The sequence below is a fragment of the Hypomesus transpacificus genome, chromosome 3 (genome assembly GCF_021917145.1).
Source record: "Hypomesus transpacificus isolate Combined female chromosome 3, fHypTra1, whole genome shotgun sequence".
In the NCBI taxonomy this organism is placed as follows: domain Eukaryota; kingdom Metazoa; phylum Chordata; class Actinopteri; order Osmeriformes; family Osmeridae; genus Hypomesus; species Hypomesus transpacificus.
In genome coordinates, this window is record NC_061062.1 from 14,249,752 (window position 1) to 14,269,017 (window position 19,266).

Consider the following 19,266-nt stretch of genomic DNA (forward strand, 5'->3'; position numbering starts at 1 on the left):
CAGCAGGATCTGGGGAGGGGAGGGAGGGAGGTAGAGAGGGGGGGGGGGTAGGAAGGGGGGGGGGCAGCGTAGCTTTGCGGTGAAATGAGATGCTATTAATTTAGGGGTGCATGCCGGCAGGCGGCCGGGAGGTTAGACTTAAATGGAGCGCGGACGGCGACGGGGACCGGCTTAATTGTTTGATTGATTGTGGCCGGCAGGCATATTTCTGAAGCCCCTCCGCGCCGATCAATGAGTCAATGAGCGCCAGGCCGGACCCAGCGGCCTCCCGGTGCAGGCATTCAATTAATCTGGGAACCTCGCTGGCTCCTGCCTCCCAGGGAAGAGATGCCCCAGAGAATACACTTTCTGCCCCCCCCTCTCTCTCTCTCTCTGTCTGTCTGCCCCCCCCCCTCTCTCTTTCTCTCTGTCTGTCTGTCTGCCCCCCCCCTCTCTCCCTCTCCCTCTCTCTCTCTCTCTCTCTCCCCCCCCTCCTCTCTCTCTCTCTCTCTCTCTCTCTCTCTCTCTCTCTCTCTCTCTCTCTCTCTCTCTCTCTCTCTCTCTATCTCTGTCTCTGTCTCTCTCTCTCTCCCCCTCTCTCTCTGTCTCTCTCACTCTACCTCTTCCCTGATGGCCTGCTGGAGAAGGAGAGCTGAAAGCCGCAGCTCAGACCAGGGGGGTGGTGGTGGTGGGGAGAGGTGGGAAGGGGGGAGAAAAAAGGGAGGGGGGGGGTGGGCAGGGAGCAGAAAGGGAGGTTGCCTTTATTAGATTGGTAACAGACACTACATACTGTATGGGTACACAAATCGAGTTAGCCCCCTAATCTGTCATTTAAACAAATTATCTCAGGCGGTGATGCATCAGCAGTATCGCTCCACTCCAGGGGGCAGAGGAGGGATGGAGGGAGGGGGGGAGGGAGGGGGGGAGGGAGGGGGGAGGCTCTAATAGAGACACAGGAGAGACTGACACATATTGGCAGCGGAACGGGGGAGAAGAGAGAGGGGAAGAGGGCGAGGGACTGGGAGGGGTGACAGGGGAGGGGAAAGCAGGTAGAATAGCAGGAGAGAAATAACGAAGGGGAGAGGAGCAGGACAGGAAGGAGAGGTTATAAATGGCCCTCTTTCTCTCCCCGTTTGTGTTTCTCTTGTTCTCTCCACCCGCAACTCCTTCATCCAACGGTACTCTCGGGTCGAATCCAGAGATTGAACACAAGATATTGGAGTGGAAGGATCAGAGGAATAGAAAGATAAAGAGAGAGATAAGGCAGAGAAGTGTGCATGAGATGGGTGAGAGAGAGAAAGAGAGAGATGTAAGAGGGGAGATTGACGGCCACCCTATCCAAGTGCCAGCTGGACATCCTGCAGACAGGAAGGCTATCCTGTTTAAGAGGCCAGAAACAGATAGAGGGTGGTGATTGGACAAGGTCAGGGTCACGGCTACATAGTCCATTATCAAAGATTTACACCCTCATCTGCTGGGAGCCACACAGCAGGGCTAAGATGCTCTAGACACTGCCAAGACAAAGATGTTGTGGACACGGCAAGACAAACGTCTCAAAGACATACAATATTTATGATCTATAAATAGTCAGCAGAGTAGAGAGAATATAACAGGACAGGAATTAAGGATGTTGTCCTCATGTACAGGGAGAGCAATTGACGGTGCCACCATATCGGTCTGTTAAGGACAAAAGTGTGCGTTTGTGTATGTTGGGGGGGGGAATTCACAAAGGATTGCCATTCTACCACACGAGAGGAAGGCTTATTACTGTAATTACATTTCATGTATAAGATGGCAGAAAACATTCACGCACACACACACACACACACACACACACACACACACACACACACACACACACACACACACAGAGGTGATTAGTGTGATGGGAGGCTGGAGGCTGAAGGCTGAAGAATATTATCCAGCATCCTAAAGCCCCTTCATGGTTTCCAGGCAGGAAAGCAAGCCTCGACTTCAAAGACAAAGGTTAGACACAGTCACTGGGTTATTCATGATCAATCAATCCATGCATCCCCCACGCACACGCCCAGCCCACCAGCCAATCAACACGCATCACTTAAGCCACATCTATGTCATGCTAGCATGTTCTGCTGCATGAGCATGTGTAAAGCTGCTGACGTGTAACACACACGCACACACACACACACCAAGGTCCCTCTGAGGTTGATCAGGTGATGCTGAGCATTCCATATCTCAGTGGAGTCGGTGCAGAGTAGGGGTCAGGGTTCAAAGGTCATCTCTGTAACCCTAACCTCAGGGAGGGCAAGTGAGAGAGGCGGGATTCACATCTGAGCTTCACAGGTGAAGCACGGCACATCTCGGAAAACCCGTATCTTGTGTTATTGAGCAATATTATTCAATTCAATATTCATATTCATAAAAGGCTTTCTGTATGAATTATAGCATATCATCATCAGGTGGCACAGGGGAGCTTCAGCAAGTCCCTATACAGTACACACCCTCTGAACATATGCTGAACACAACGTCTTCCAGGGAGAAAATTATGTCAAGCTAATTTATGTTTTAACTTTGATTTTGGTTGATATCAATATAAATTATCTAGCTTTTATCTAAATACTTAAGTAAAGAAGAACAAGCTTTTTGGTCACGGTACAGTGGTTCAGCCATGGCATTGCCCATGGTACATTATGCATGGTAGCTAACACTGCCTCGGTTGGTCCTAAATGACTTGGGTACAGAGTGGGACTATAGGAAGAAGCGAGCAGCCTCACGTGGGTCGTGTTCTCATCAGAATCAGAATGGGATTTATTCGCCATGAAAGTTTGCACAGACACGGAATTTGCTTTGGCAGGAAGGTGCATACAGTAAACATATAGGAATCTTACATTTAAATATGTGGTCTAACTATACTAAGGATACATAAACTAGCAATACTAAGTGGAATACAATTAAAATAAAATATACAATAAGTAAAATATAAGTCAGGGGCTGACACACACACACACACACACACTAATTGGTCTCTTTCATAGACTCCTTCTCCCTGTCCTCCCAGTCCCATTGCCTTTGAAGTCTGGCCGCAAAGACAGACACACACAATCCATTCTTTTTCACAGTCACGACCATGTGTCCAATACACACACGCACAAGGGCGCGTGCACACGTGCGCACACACACAATTGCTTGCTCCCACACACACACACACACAGTGCCACCTGCTATAGTGCCGCCCGTTGTTTTATGACCCTCAATTCAACCTGCACACTATCGCTAGCTGGCCGACTTTCTCTCTCTCTTTAACTGAGGGCTGAGTCATAGAGGGAACGGCAGAACGGCTACACACACGTCCTCCTCCACACTCATTAGCTTTCGCTTTCAAGGGACCCAGATCATTTACAAAGTGTACTCCAAACCACATTAAAACAAACTAGAATTAAAGGCTTTTTGCTCATGTTAGATACACATAGGTGTATTTCATTTCCAGTCGTTTGATGTTGGTAGTTCAGCCGCCCAGTGAGCGATTCTGCGTGCAGCACGGTCGAGCTTCAAGGATTTCTACCCTACCATTATGAAACTAAACCCAAAACCTAATTACCGCACCTCTACACGAAACATTTTGCTGATTAACTCAACTTCAACACTGGCACAAAGTGTTTGCAGGGGGAACAGAGAATCATATTGGTATTGTGTGTTTGCGAGGGCTGTGTGTGCGGGTACAGCATGGACACACTTTATAATAAGTGTCATAATCCCTAAAGCAAACCAAGAGTTGTCAAAAAAGGTCTCCCTGTCTCCAATTAAAATGGCTCACTGTTTGTTGCCTTCCAAAACCCACTACAGGTCATCCAGTACAGTGGGTGCTCGATTGGCCTCCTGTGCGACCCTGCCAGTGGAAGGCTGGCCAGGCAGAGAACGATGGCAGGGCACAGCAGGGCTTAGCCTGGTACCTACCCCAGAGACCACAGGCCTACATGCATCCAGTGACGCTCTCTATTGGCCTGCGCTGCGTGATAATGAAACACACACACACTTCTATGAATAGAGACAGTGAAACCTGAGATTCCTCAACCCAACCACTCGAGAGATGCTTGAGATTTCTGCCATTATACACAATGTGTTTACGGTAACGAGGATCACCTACAGTGTAACAACGGACGTTGTTTTGTGAAAAGCAATGACAATTATATTCAAAAATGTATCAAAAGATGTCCCAGGGCCTTACGCCAACACTACTAATGACAGTTGGCGGCAGACTCTACATTTTTTGCGATAAATTCTGAATTCATAATATTCAATGACCTGCCACTGCTCTTCAGCCCCTCCCTTTTCTGTTGCCGGGTTACTACAGATATTAGAACCCACAGCAGAACCGTCCATCTGCCCCTCAAGCCCATCAGCTGTCAGTCTCTTCTCAGGCTCCAGAGTGATGGTGTGGGGGTCTGGCCTGCCCTCAGAGCCCCCTGAAAGGTCACTAATTACCTGTCATCCCATCTGACAGGCAGACCCCATGACCCACGAGGACCCTGAGCGACAAAGCCAGGCGCTGTCCGTCTACATGCCTGACTGAAAACTCCACCAAGGCCAACCCAAACTCACCCATTTAGACCGTCTGTTCGTGTCTCTGGCTGGTCAGCAGCATGTCAATATCCTGTTCGACCAGACAGAAACTAATATCGGTCGTGTAGACAGGATCTAGGATGGTTGTTCAAAGTCTATTTTGGCCTCTCCTGTAAGGACACTCCTCTTGGTGGCCTCTGTCTGTTGATCCAGTGATATACCAGAGGATATGAGCGCGGGACGCCTAGATTAAATGTAAGGCCTCAAAGTCACTGTTATATTTATCACATTGACGCACAGAGGGCTTCGGATGACATTGGCTCACCTGCCACTATGGGCTCCAGCAGGGGGGGGGGGAGCGTGAGGGAGGTGTGTGTGTGTGAGAGAGAGAGACCGAGGAAACAGAGAGAAAGTGTGTATACAGTACAGTAAGGGAGGGAAAATGTGTGTGTGTGTTTGTGGGGGGGGGGCAGAGGGGAGAGCACTACAGACAACAGAGTGGGGAACACATTCAGGTTAGTTAAACCAGCCTTGCTCAGACATGACGGAGAATGCTGACAGGGCCCGACCTCAGTCTCCCTGGTGATGAGTTTGTTCATTTGTTTATCTCCTAGTTCAAACAGTCCTTAACGTCATTGGTTGGCGGAGGTGAGAGCTACAACCCAAGGGTGAGAAGGTTTCAGTGTGTTTCAGCACAGTCTGCTTGGGCTGCCTGGTGTCCACCCTGGTGTGCGTTGGCTCTCTACCCATATACAATTCCCTTTGTGCTTTGAAAGTCCTAGCTGAGGGGTAAATACATGGTTTGAGCTGGCTCTCTTTTATCTGTCTGTTTTTACAGGATCAAAGAGGAGGACAGATAACTCCTGGCACTCCTCAAACTCTTCCTGACTTGTCAGATGAAGCCCCGGCTCCCGTTCCGAGCCGGCCAGCCTCGTGACATCCTACCCAACAGACAACACAATCTATTCCTGGACCATCTTCTGCACTTACTATATGGACTGTTTGCACATGGCACTTGGCTAGAATCGTCTGCCAAACAATACATGTTAAAAATGGGTGTGTCAATTACTAACCAGGATGGGTCCCTTCTGACAGGAGCCAGACCATATTTAGAGTGTGGTACGTCTGAGCCTCAACAACTGTCAACACTTGACCTTTGACGTTTGGCCAACGCACGGACGTCTGTCAAAACAGCCATCAGCCAACCCACTAGACCCTGCCTCACCTTATCTGTTCTGAGCTGCCTGTTGTTTTAGCTGCAATGCAGTCGTCCTTTGCGCGCACACACACACACACACTCACACCCATGCCACTAGGGAGAGAGGAGGAGAAACAGATCGAAGTGGTGTCAACTGGAAATGCTGTTGGAGCCGGGAAAAAAAAAGAAAGAAAGAAAGGGACAAACATAAATAAAAAATGAATGCAGAAACTCAATGAAGTGGCTGCTTCCTGCAAGGCAATGCGATCTCCTCCTCCAGCCTCATTCATCCCCAGCTTCATTACAGGGACAGAAAGCTAGGTGTGATGATTAGTGGGAGCGTCCATTAAATAGACCGGACCTCCGGAGGCAGATGTCAGCAGTGCTGCACTGATCAGCCTCAATTAGGCTCCACTAATTAGACCGGTCCCGGACACTTTCCATTTCGCTTGACTAACACCTCGGGAACGGACTTCGTGATGACTTGCAGTGACACCTGTTTGAGGCGTGGAGGCGGGAGGGGGTTGGGGGCAATTAGAGGACCTGTCATTGTGAGAGGTCTGATCTGTTAATCCACAAGTGGGCCACCGGGTGGGGGGTGGCGAGATGAGGGGAGGGAGATACAGAGAGGCCGGGGAAAATAAAGATAAACAAACAGACAAAGAATAAACAGACAGATGGGGATGAGGGGCAAAAGTGAATGGATGAGAAGCTGCATTTGTGTGAGAATCGCTGAGAGAGAGATGCTGAATGAGAGAAAGAGAGAGAGTCCTGTTTTTTTCCAGCTGTCAACCAGGTTGAACAAACAGAGGCCAGTGAGAGATGATGACACGAGGGCGTGTCCTCCTGACCCACTTTTCCCAGCATCCTTTGAGACAGCTCCTGCCTGGCCCTAATCCCCTTTCCTAGACGTTCACATTCCCTTCACTCCTGCCCCTTTCCCCTCCTTCCCCTTCACCCCCACACACACAATACAATGTTTTTCGTTGCGGTGGGGGCGGGGGTGTAGTGCATATGGACAGTGTGCGGCACATGCACTGTGCTGACAGCAGAATTTGAATGACTTATTACAGGACAGAATACAAGTGGAGAGAATGAGAAAGAGGATAATAGAAAGATTCATTGCAAGGAAGAGATACCAAGAAAAGGTAAGAGGTAGTCAAAGAGTGAGGGAGCAGTCCAGCAGGCAGAATGAAACAAGTGTCTTTAGTTGAGTGCAGTAATAATGCTGGAAAAAGGACCATAGGAAAGATGTGAGGAACACGTGACTTATCTCTGAATGTGATTAAACTGACTGTGGGACGCCTAATGTTTAACCTACATAACGTATCTCTAGTGATTCCACTGCTAGTCCCTCTTATCTGCTAATAGAGCCTAATAATCCCAAAGACACGCACAAACTGCCCTGGCAGCTCTGTACTAAAACTGAACAAGATGTTCAGTTACAACAGGGTTTTCTAACTCCGCTAACCTCAAGGCAGGTTTGAGGCCGGGGGCCGGTTTCTTCTGAGCCTCAGAAGATGGTTCAGTCTCCATAGTGGGTGTGGGGCAGACGTGGTCTCACCTCATCATCTCATCACCTGTCATCCATGACTCCAAACACCACCTACGCTGAGCTGTTTTTAATCCGTTCTCCAGAGATCCACAGGTCATCTGTCATCTCTAAATAGATCATAAGAGCTATGTATGACAAATTATGTGTCGGATTTGCTGCAACAGCAGGCAAAATGTGGAGTTCCCTCCTGTACAGTAAACATGATGGAAGCTTTGTCCACTTCCTGACTTGTAAGGGCCATTCAAAAAAACGTCAGTTTCTCATAATCAGTCTGCTGGACAGTATCTGTCCCTATCATCTCCCTGACAAGAAATCTCAGTAAATAAATAACCAACTAAATAAATAACTCCCCCTCTCCGACAACGTAATCTGCACTCATGTGGAAAAAGTGTGGATTTGAAGGAGAGGAGACGAGGAGAGGAATCCAGTGAGCTGAGCTTTTGAGATGCACCCCTGGGCTTTGACCCCCCCCCCCCCCCCCCCACCCTGCATGTGATCCCACTGCTTATGTAGGCATGACTGAACCAAGGCCAGAGATGAAGACATATACATTATGTCTCAATGACCACCATATCTCCTCAGGAGAAGCAGTACGTCTCTGGTTTTGTGTGTGTGTGTGCATGCAAATGTGTGAAAATGTGTGTCTGTACAAGAGTGTGTGTGTGTGTTTGTGAGAAAGAGAGAAAGACAGACAGACAGACAGACAGACAGAGATAGAAAGAGAGAAAGAGACAGAATGAGAGAGAGGGCAAGACAGAGAAGAAGGGAGAAAACCAACTAATATTCCAGTAAACCCTTGTCCCTCCAGAGAATCCATTCCTGGAACTACCGTCCCCCTCCGACCTTTGGGAACCAAACCCAGATCCATCCCTAGGAAGGACACAGTGTAATAACCGATAGACGATCAATCCAGAGCAGGAACTGGAGATACAGTTGAGACGGACACACACACATGCGCACACACACATGCGCACACACACACACACACACACACACACACACACACACACACACACTGGTAGGCTATAAATATATTGTATGAGATACTAATATTGTTAAAGAGATAGGCTGCTCCTCGTCTCCATCTCCAACCTCTGTACCCTCTCAATGGTCCCTTTCACTTCCGGTCAGGAGTTCTAGGTGTTATGAAGACATGACAGCGACTCTGGGAAGAAGAGAACTCCTGCCAGGTGTGAGGAAGGGTGCTGCTGGGTCACAGCCGCATGGACACATCCAGAAATGAAGATAAACACTATTTGAGGGATATCTGTGTCTGTATCGGACCTGCTGGTCTCATCCTCTCCAGAGAGAGGAGAGACAACCACAGAGAGGAAGAACAGAGGGATGAGATAGGTGGGAGGGGGAGAGGGAGAGTTTTTGGGGGGGTGGGGGTGTTGCTGCAGTGGCGCGGAGCATAACAGACAGCTCAGCAGATATGGGGACCCTGGCTAACTTGTAGGTGCGGGCAGGGAGCAGAGCAGCTGACGATGGCTGGAGCAAGCCCTCCTTCATAGGTTCACCCGGGTTGCTCCACGACTCGGCTAGAGCTGCAGCGCCCCTTGGTGGTGGCCTAAGGAACTGCGCCTCTCCAGAATGGTCAGTTCTGCATTATGTTCTGAAACGGAAGGCGCGAGGAGAACAAGAGGGGGAAAGGTGGGTTGGGAGGGGCGGAGGGGGATTAGGGGGAGATGGCAGCAGAGTGAAGGAATTTGCTGATCCAAAAAAGCATGTGCTGTAACGCTTAATGTTCAAGCTCATTCCAGGGATGTCTTTTGACCGGAACCCAGTTACTGGCAAAGTAACTGGGACCCCTGAAATGATGGAGGGGTCTTCTGTCCTTGCCGAGGGACACAGAGAAGGAAAAGGAGGCAATTAAGACCCTGTTAATGAGATCCGGCCCAAGGTTAAGGCTATGCATCCCAGGTGTGTGTGTGTGTGTGTGTGTGTGCGGTGGAGAAAGAAAGCCCAAGCCAGGAGTGGGGGGGTGGGCTAAATCAATATGATTAATCGAAGCTAATTGCAGTCCCCGGATCTGTAGGGACCCCAGTTGAAAGGATGGTCACTCCTGGTTCAAGACATGTGTCACACAAAATGTTGCCATACATACACAAAAAAGCTGAAAATAAATAAAAGGAAAGTGGAAACAATTCAAGCACTGACATTCTTAAATGGAATACTGTTTTTTACATAGACATTAAAAAAACTTTTACATTGATGCTTTTTTAAGGTCATTTACAAGAACTCTCCTGAGTTGATAGAGACACAGATCCAAACTCCTGCTGCGGCAGACGGCACTGCCTCGCTACCTCAGGACGCTGCCTCAGAACTATAATCACAGCTGATGTATCAAAGACAAATGCGAAGTGACAGTTGTTGTTATGAATCGCAGCACACACCCCCCCCCTGCATATTCCAACTTAATTTCGAGCCTTCATACTGCCTGCACTGCAAAACCATACTCCCTTTTCAGAATACTAATAACATGCTTGGGTTGGTGGTTGGTCGGTGCATAGACACGACCTGTCTGGATAACACTATGCTTTGAAAGGCAACAGAGATATCAAAGAAAACTGCCTGAACATACTGGAAGGGAAACACTACGACACACACATCCCTGCACCTACACACACACACACACACACACACACACATCCCTGCACCTACACACACACATCCCTGCACCTACACACACACACACACACACATCCCTGCACCTACACACACACATCCCTGCATCTACACACACACACACACACATCCCTGCACCTACACACACACACACATCCCTGCACCTACACACACACACACATCCCTGCACCTACACACACACACACACACACACACATCCCTGCACCTACACACACACATCCCTGCACCTACACACATACACACATCCCTGCACCTACACACACACACACATCCCTGCACCTACCTACACACACACACACACACACACATCCCTGCACCTACACACACACACACACACATCCCTGCACCTACACACACACACACACATCCCTGCACCTACACACACTTTTTCAAACTGCTATCGTCTTGATTTGTGCTACAAGGTTGACGTTATTCAAACTGACTGAGGGGACCGCACAAACACAGACACACACAAACATACACGTACACACAAACATAGGCCACATTTAATCAGTGCAGCTCTCACCTCTAGCCACAGATCAATGTAAACCGAGTGTGACTGGGGCAGACCGATCTATGTGGGCCCAGCTAACGACCTACCATCCGTCACATGTCCACGTGCAGCTGAGAGGTGTGTGATGCGAGGAACAACAACCAGAGCACAGAATGGGTGGGTTTGGAAGTCCTGGAAAATAATACAAAAGTTGCAATCATCTTATATGCTGAACATCTTCATGTATAGGGCTGGGCTCCATATCATGGGACTGAATGGGGGTTCATATCCCATCTCTCAAATCCTTTCGTAAGAAGTCAGCACCCCCTGGTGTTTCCTACCCCTGGTGTTTCCTACCCCCTGGTGTTTCCTACCCCCTGGTGTTTCCTACACCTGGTGTTTCCTACCCCTGGTGTTTCCTACACCCTGGTGTTTCCTACACCTGGTGTTTCCTACCCCCTGGTGTTTCCTACCCCTGGTGTTTCCTACACCTTGGTGTTTCCTACCCCCTGGTGTTTCCTACACCTGGTGTTTCCTACATCCTGGTGTTTCCTACACCCTGGTGTTTCCTACCCCTGGTGTTTCCTACACCCTGGTGTTTCCTACACCTGGTGTTTCCTACCCCCTGGTGTTTCCTACACCTGGTGTTTCCTACACCCTGGTGTTTCCTACCCCTGGTGTTTCCTACACCTGGTGTTTCCTACACCCTGGTGTTTCCTACACCTGGTGTTTCCTACCCCCTGGTGTTTCCTACACCCTGGTGTTTCCTACACCTGGTGTTTCCTACACCCTGGTGTTTCCTACACCCTGGTGTTTCCTACCCCCTGGTGTTTCCTACCCCCTGGTGTTTCCTACACAAGGGAAAGGCATAAGGTTATTTACTAGAGAACAGCCACTCTGGACTGGGTCAGGGCCATGTCTAACTGAGTGGAACCCACTAAAGACATCATAAATGGTGCCAAGGCCAAAGCTCAATCACCTGCATACACACACACACACTGGCAGACACACAACCAAATACACGTGAACACACACATGCTCAGAAGTACAGACACACAACCACAAGAACACATACACACACTCACACTGGAATGGGGAACGCCCTACAGTATCCGACAAGATGATGAAAGAGCTCAACCAATCAGCTTCACTCCAACAGAACTGGGCTAGGACAGGCTGGGGGGTTTCTCCACTGCTCTGAGACAGGGGAGTGATTGGGTGCCACAGTTCATTTCAAGCCAATCAGTCTGTTCTGTAGGCCAATCCAGCAGAGACTGTATTGCTGCACACTGTAATGTCCCCCAACCCCCCCCCCCCCCCCCCCCCCAGAGCTTAAGAGCTGGTCGAGTGTCACATCATAAACCAGGTTGTTGGGTGTGAGGAGGGAGAGGGGGGGGGGTCATAATGTCATGGTGGTGATTTAATTGTAGGTGACACTATGTGGCATGCACCACCGAGACAGAATGCACACACACATACAAGAAGAGAGATACAAACACATACATGGTACACCATACGCTGTACACAAACAACCCAAGGGCTCACATGAAGTAGAATTGGGTCACTGCAGTTCTTTTCACTCTCTCTCTCTCTCTCTCTCTCTCTCTCTCTCTCTCTCTCTCTCTCTCTCTCTCTCTCTCTCTCTCTCTCTCTCTCTCTCTCTCTCTCTCTCTCTCTCTCTCTCTCTCTCTCTCTCCTCTATCTTCCCAGACCCTCCTCCCTCCACGTTCATCTCCACCAGGAGCCTAAGCTGGTATTTACACTAAATCAAATTACTTTTGTTATCAAGTTACCAGTCAACTACTACTCCACGCACAGACCCTCCGGCAGCACAATAACCCACTGGATTTACATAGAGGCAGACGATTGTGGGGTGCCCGTTATTTATCCCCGTCTAGTTGTGAAACACTAACAAAAACACACAGATTTTGCCCATATACGCACCCACGCAGAAGCTACCCCGTCCCTCCCTCCTGCCCCTCATACTGCACACACACACGCTTCCTCTTATTTTACTCTCAACTGATGCTCTCCTTGTTATCAGGTGTGATATGCCGTGTGATGAGATGAACAGGAAAAGGGATGTAATTGAGAGGAGATGGTGAGAAGACAGGGGGAGTGGTACTGCGGAGGGAGGAGTAGAGAGGGATGCACGGTGAAGTAGGAGGAGGATAATGAATGATTACTCCGGTGCGGCTGACATTGCACTCCGCAGGAACCCAAAGGCAGAGGGGAGATGGGGAGGAGGGGCGGCCAGATTCAGAGCAGGCAGCTGTTCCGCACCCCCCTTCGCCTCACATCTGCCAAGTCACTGTGGGACGGGCGCCGAGGTGACTTCCACGCTTCCCCCAATCTCATAAGTACACACTGATACGGTACACACCTTCATACCATATTCAAACACATTCATGTACACTCCTAACAACTAAAGCCAGCATATACATACACTGCCATCAGGGAATACCATTGCTGGGAAAGGGTGTACCTGGACCGCAATGATGTTTTTTTCGTGGCACTTGTCAAACTGAAGACCCATACCCAACAGATTGTGATGCATTGTGGGTTGTGACATTACTTATGTAACCAAAATTAACATTTTCTGTGACTTGTGCCACATTAGCCCTACTGTTGACCCTGCTCCGACCACTGTTGGTAAGTACCCCACAACACATTGCCCCTTTTCCAAGTCTCGGGTCTTTACTACTGCCCATTTCTCATGACTTAACACATTGACTGTGAGAAATGATTGTTTGCTTAGCATCTACCCAGACCATGACAGGTGCCCTTGTTTGGGGAGATCAACGTTATTTGTTTTCACCTGGTCATATTGCTTCAGCTCAGTGGCAAACTCTCCAAAACCAATCGGGAGCCTTACAGAGTAAGAGAGAGAGGTAAAGCCACTGCATCAACAGGCCTGACGGTGTGGCTTACATCACCGACAGGTGTTACCTAGAATCATGCTGCTGGGAATTGGGAGGGTAAGGGAGAGGGAGGATGTGGAGAAGGAGGGGAGGGAGAGGGAGGTTGGCAGATTAAACGGTGTCGCCCCCGACCAGGGTAGAAGATGAAGTGGGAGGTATACGAGTGTGGGGGGACTAGGGAAAGAGGTGTGTGTCTGTGTGCGTGTGTGTGTCTGTGTATGTGTGTGTGTGTATAGGAGGGTGGGGGGAAGAAGGGGCGCATCAATCAGCAAACTCTCTGAACCAATGGCAGAGCTCCTTTCGCTGACTGGAATGTCAATGCTCTCATCTCAAGGTGACACACACACACTCCCACCTACTGTACTTAAGTCCTGTGTCATAGAAGTATGTCATCCAAAGGTTTAGCTGTTGTCTATCATAGTCTTGTGCATTTCATTATGAACCATGGAAGACGATGGGGCCCACAAAACAGGTGAACTGTAGAGAGAGAGAGAGAGAGAGAGAAAGAGAGAGAGAAAGAGAGAGCATCTGTATCAGGGGCTCCGTCAAATACTGTTTGTCATTCTTTCACTGGTGCAATTACCAAGATATTGAACAACTCTGTCAGCCAAATGTCCTCAACACCACACATCAATGTATCCACTACAGTCAAATAACACACAAATGAGCACTTGAGCAGATCAATACAGAACAGTGCAGAGCAATAAAGCAAATGCCAACCAATTGAAAAGGTATTTCTGACAGGCAATAGCTCCCCCAGTGGTAAACAGTAGAAAATACAAACAGTACTTCTAACATGGGTAAGAACTTTTTTTCTTTCTATTTTTATGAAACACTTTACGCACGACTGTATTTACATGCGTGTCTTCAGAGACAGGTATAACAAAGAACACAGGAACATCGGCGTACTAAAATATTATTCTACAACATGTTACCATGGTGCTGTTCAGCAGGTGTCCTGCTTGCACCACATCAGGCTCCTGAGGAAGGTGGGCGGGTTGGGGGGCAGAAGGTAGGGAGGGAAAGGCAAAGCTGAGAGGGTGGGCAAGTGTCGGCGGGAGAATTACGGGCAGGTTTTTAGGGAGAAGCAGACGATGATTCACTGTCTGTTAGAGAGTGAGTTACGGGGGCAGGGTCCCGCGCTCGAGCGTTTTATGAGGCACTTACTTCCTTCTCTCTGGCAGTAAAGATAGATCATGTATTCCTCCATCATTACCGCGCTCACTCCCCTCTCCCCGCTTGTCACAGACTACGCATCATTAATTACAGGATTAAAGAACTATTAGGGAGAGACCGATAGGGGGGAGGATAATATAGATGCTATGACAAGATCCAATTCCGCTCGCTTGCCTCCGCCACCAAATTGAAGTCTTCATCCGGTTCGGGGTCTGGCTCTCCGCGGTCGCTTCCTCCCTTATTGCGCTGCCTTTGCTTGAATTCAATACCGAACGTCTACGCCGCAGTCCTGGGCAATGGTAGAACATGAGTTTCAGCACTTGGAAGATGCAGCTCATTTCCTGTATATCTAAATCAGCCAGATACAAGTCGGTGTTTAGATAACTCTGGGTAGGCTTCTGAGATTTGCTTTATTGAATATATTACATACATTAGTTTTACAAGTTATATGTTTTATCAATGTTTTTGCACGTTAGTATTTTACGTAAATTATTCGTTTATATATATATATATATATATATATATATATATATATATATATATATATATTTGTATATATGTATATATATATATATAAAATATAAATATCTTAATTTCAGACGCCAAGTTCCATATAAAATAACAGACAGAGCTATAAAACTAATACATTTAGAGAATGCCCCTCCCTCCTCAGTCACCCTTTTGCCCATGCTGCTTTATTCATACAGGACACGTGAGAGTAGGCATACACACCACACCCTTCCCCGCTACCCAAACCCAGACAGCATCATAGGACACAGTTCTGATAATCTGCTACACAGACAGACAGACGTCTTAATATTAGACAAATGTTAGTGTCCGTTGCCTTTGTCAATGGCGGGGATAAAACAACATGTTGCTTTCCACAGAGCATTGGCCGACCACCACTGCACTTTGTCTTTATCATGTGTTTTCCATTTGTGGTTTAATAAACCTTTGCCAATACATGAGATTAATAAAAATAACCACTTGTGTTCACATTGCCATCTGTTGTTGAAACTGTAAACTGCAGATACTGGTTTAGTTAAGGGCCATGGACTTGACACATCACTTTAGGACCCAAGCATGGTTTATTAATGTGAACATTTAACCGTGTAATCCAAATTTAAAACAATTTGAATAAAATACCAGTTAGATTTAATGAAACACAGAGGGAGAAGTAGGTGTTTATTCGAGTTAAATAGTACAATCGTCTACTGTATGTACAACACCAAACAGAACTCAAAATACAAACGTTTTATGACGTTGAAATGTTTTTCATTATGTACATTTACGGGTGGTGAAATGTCATAGTCCTCATCAAATGTAAAAAGACAAAACGACAGACAGTACACATGATGGCTTGAAGTGTTATGAACATTCAACATATTTGCAGATTACAGTAAACCTATGATTGTGGTCTTTCCCCCTTACTACAACAGTTTCCCATCCATTTCAAACGTTGCACAGCTTTCTTCTTTATAAAACACTTCAAACATACTGCAGGTGTGTCTCCATGACAACATTTGTTAAACCCAGCCCACAATAACCCACATCTCTCCCACATTAACCTGACAGACAACTTACTCAGCCTTCACGCTTTGGTTACCAACCACAGTGTTACCGAGGGAAATATACAAATTAAAACATGTACAGAGACAGACAAGATGGCTGCGATGGTGACATACGGGGTTTAAAAAAGGCACTGACCCATAATCACTGCACAACTGGTAGGAGAAGCCAAAATTGTACATTCTGGCATTGCTATTAGTGGTGATAGTAGATGTTAAAAATCACACACTCAAATACTGTGCCATGGTTAAAACATACTACTTCAAAATTCAATGACGACATCCAACGAGACAATAACACAATATAAAGGTTTGAACTTGTCAAACAGACATAATGCAACATAACAGAAATTGCGTTTCAATATTTCTTCCTTTATTAAAAAAACTATGAACATCCAAACTGTTAGGTGTATGGCTGAAGCAGATTAGCAGTTGAGGCAACTGGAACTTTGAGGGGAGGAGAGGACTTAGCAGTGCTCTGTAAGGTCAAGTCGTCAGTGCAACATCAAATATATTAAATCCAAATATAAATGGTAAGAATCTCAACATGTCCATGGGTGTGAGGGTGGCGTGTGTGTGTGTGTGCGCGCATTTCTGTCTCACTAGTTAGGAAGCCACAGTTACACAGCCATTGTGAGAGCGCAGGTGACAACAGAACTACATCACAAAGCTGCTTTCAGAGACGCATGTTGTTGATCAACCTAATGTTTCCTATATCACCAGAATATATCACCAGAAAAAATACTTTTAGGGTAAAACAAGCAATCAAATACACAAGTTGTGACTGTGGATCAAAGTGTTGAGTCGATTGGGTGGTTTAAATCACTGACGTTGACATTAATAATAGCGGTAGTATAGAGTTACACATGTAGGCTTTTTACAACAGCAGAAGCTGATATGCACAGTGGTACTGAACTACATGTCTTACTTAACAACATACATGTTGAATCTTTTGAGCCAAAACAAGGTCTCTAAATATGTAACTTCTGAAATGTACCAGCGTTAATCTAAATGCTTTTTGTAGACAGAGTGGGTTTGGTTTTGTTTGGGGAAAAGAATACGTTGATAAATTGACCGCATATATTCAGTATAATTTCACTCAACGTCTTATTTTAAGAGATGAAAGGAGACATCAGAAAGTGGAATCATTGTTATCCTTCATCCATGCCGCCACAGGGAACACCAATCTCTTCAGATAGTGTTTCTGAGTTTCTTCTTTTCAGTGTGACAGTTCAACTAGAGACCTGGAAGGTGTGTCTTTGAGTGGTGCTTAAATGTGTCTCTGTGTGTGTGTGTGTCTGGTGGGTCAGGAAGTGAGCACAGTACTTTTCCACCAACAGAGGGAGGTAGAGCGGTAACCGATCATCTCGACAGCCTCTCTCTCTCTCTTCCTCCCTGCTCATAGGCACCATCGCATCATCATTAAGGACACCCCATCAAATTAAAGTGTTAACAAAAGTAATCATATTAAAAATTGTAAAAAGAATCAAATGCGAGATCCGTCCCATGTGTCGCCTGGCGATAGGCTGTCCCTCCCAAGAAGGTTTGGCCAGAGGTCTAACACTTGTGCTTCATGGCCAGCTGAGGGAAGAAAGAACAGAGAGATGGAGGGAGACAGAAAGAGGGGGAACCCCCAAAAAAGGAGAAAGACAAAGAGGGAGAGCGCAGAAGAGGAAGGAAAGAAAAATCAAGTTATTGCACAATGGATGCTTTTACAAAACAGTGAAAGCCCCATGTTTAGGTAAATGCCTTTCGTCGGTTTTTTGAAAACCATCAACAAGCCAAAAAAGTGTGTGTGTGTGTGTGTGTGTGAGAAAGATGGAGAGTGAGCGAGAGTAAGACACAGACAGACAGACAGACAGACAGACAGACAGACAGACAGACAGACAGACAGACAGCTAAACTATCCTTCTGCCCTGAGCCCACCAGATGAGGGGCCACACATCTGACAGGCCGAGTAATGCAGAGCCTCTCTCTGGGTATAATCCTCTCTGCCTGAGAGGAAGAGAAGCTATTAGGGTCTCCTCAGTCCTCCGGCGCTCGGAAGACGCCTGGCCCTTGTTTTTTTATTCAGGCGGTGACTAGGGCACCCGCTGACTTCATTAATCTAATTAACGAGGGTTCTAACGGGCCTGGCAGTTTGCTCGTTAGGGAAAAGGCCAGGGCCACCAATCTAATTCACTAGAGCGGCACTATTAACTACAGCGGGGACACACACACACACACAAACCCCACAGACACACGAAGCAATTACATATATATGCTTATATGCACACAAGTGCATATAAGCTCACAAATGCTAAATTATATACTATATACAGGGCTTTATATGTTCATTTTAAAGTGAAACAATCTGCAGAAATTCCAGGTGGGGGCAGCAGAGTAGCACAGGAGGCCGTACATTGGGAATCAGCAAGGCTCCAAATGGGCCGATGTCAGCCACACAGGCTGATGTAATTAGGTTTGTTTACATATGTAAAAAAAAGGCAGAGCACGCAACCAGAAGACCACAAGAGGAATCACAGTTATTAAATGTTCATATGTCATATGAGACAGTGCATGTTTGTCCTGGTGGGGCATCCAGTCAAATCTGTCAGACTGAACAGGAAGACTGAACAATAGCACTGTACCTACAGTACGGTCACATGGTTTATATGATAGGCTGTGCGCCCCTGTACAAAGGGCAAAAGAGAGAAACGCTTGTGTGAATCTTGACACAAAAAGCAACCAAACCAATTAGTTAAACAGGCCACAAAATGAGGCACTTAACGTCTAGGATTTTACGGTGAAGGGAGTAAAGGTTCCACAGACTCCCTTTTGCTGGGTGAGAGACATAGACGAGCACTGTCATTTCCTAAATTGTTCCCGCACTGCTGCATTCTTCTAATTTGGCACCGCTGGAGTTTTATCTGAGAGAAGTCACAGGGCGAGACAGAACTTTTAAAAGGCTTTCGATGAGACAACCGTTATCGTTATGGCCATGCATTATTAATATTTCATCACTCGAGCCATTCTCTTCATGACGACGGCTTCATTTAGAAATTAATTTACATCCGCGGCCGGACACCAGTGGAAGTGACACTGTGAGTACGCCATTAAAAAGTTAGGAATAATCAGGATGGCGGGCGTGCATCTGGAAGTATGAAGGGCTTCCATTTTTACACTGGATTCCATTTTTCAGCTAAATA

The 19,266-nt window shown here is 47.1% G+C and overlaps 1 protein-coding gene across 4 annotated transcripts in view; it reads right to left on the bottom strand.

The window, feature by feature from the left end:
- Positions 1-15,674: 15,674 nt before the first annotated feature.
- Positions 15,675-19,266, bottom strand: part of stxbp6 (syntaxin binding protein 6 (amisyn)) — a 49,867-nt gene continuing 46,275 nt past the window's right edge. For all 4 annotated transcript variants that reach the window (XM_047016382.1, XM_047016359.1, XM_047016374.1 and 1 more), the window contains one exon: positions 15,675-17,659. In XM_047016382.1, the coding sequence (XP_046872338.1) occupies positions 17,636-17,659 (24 nt within the window). In that variant the 3' untranslated portion in view covers positions 15,675-17,635. The remainder of the gene's footprint in view (positions 17,660-19,266) is intronic.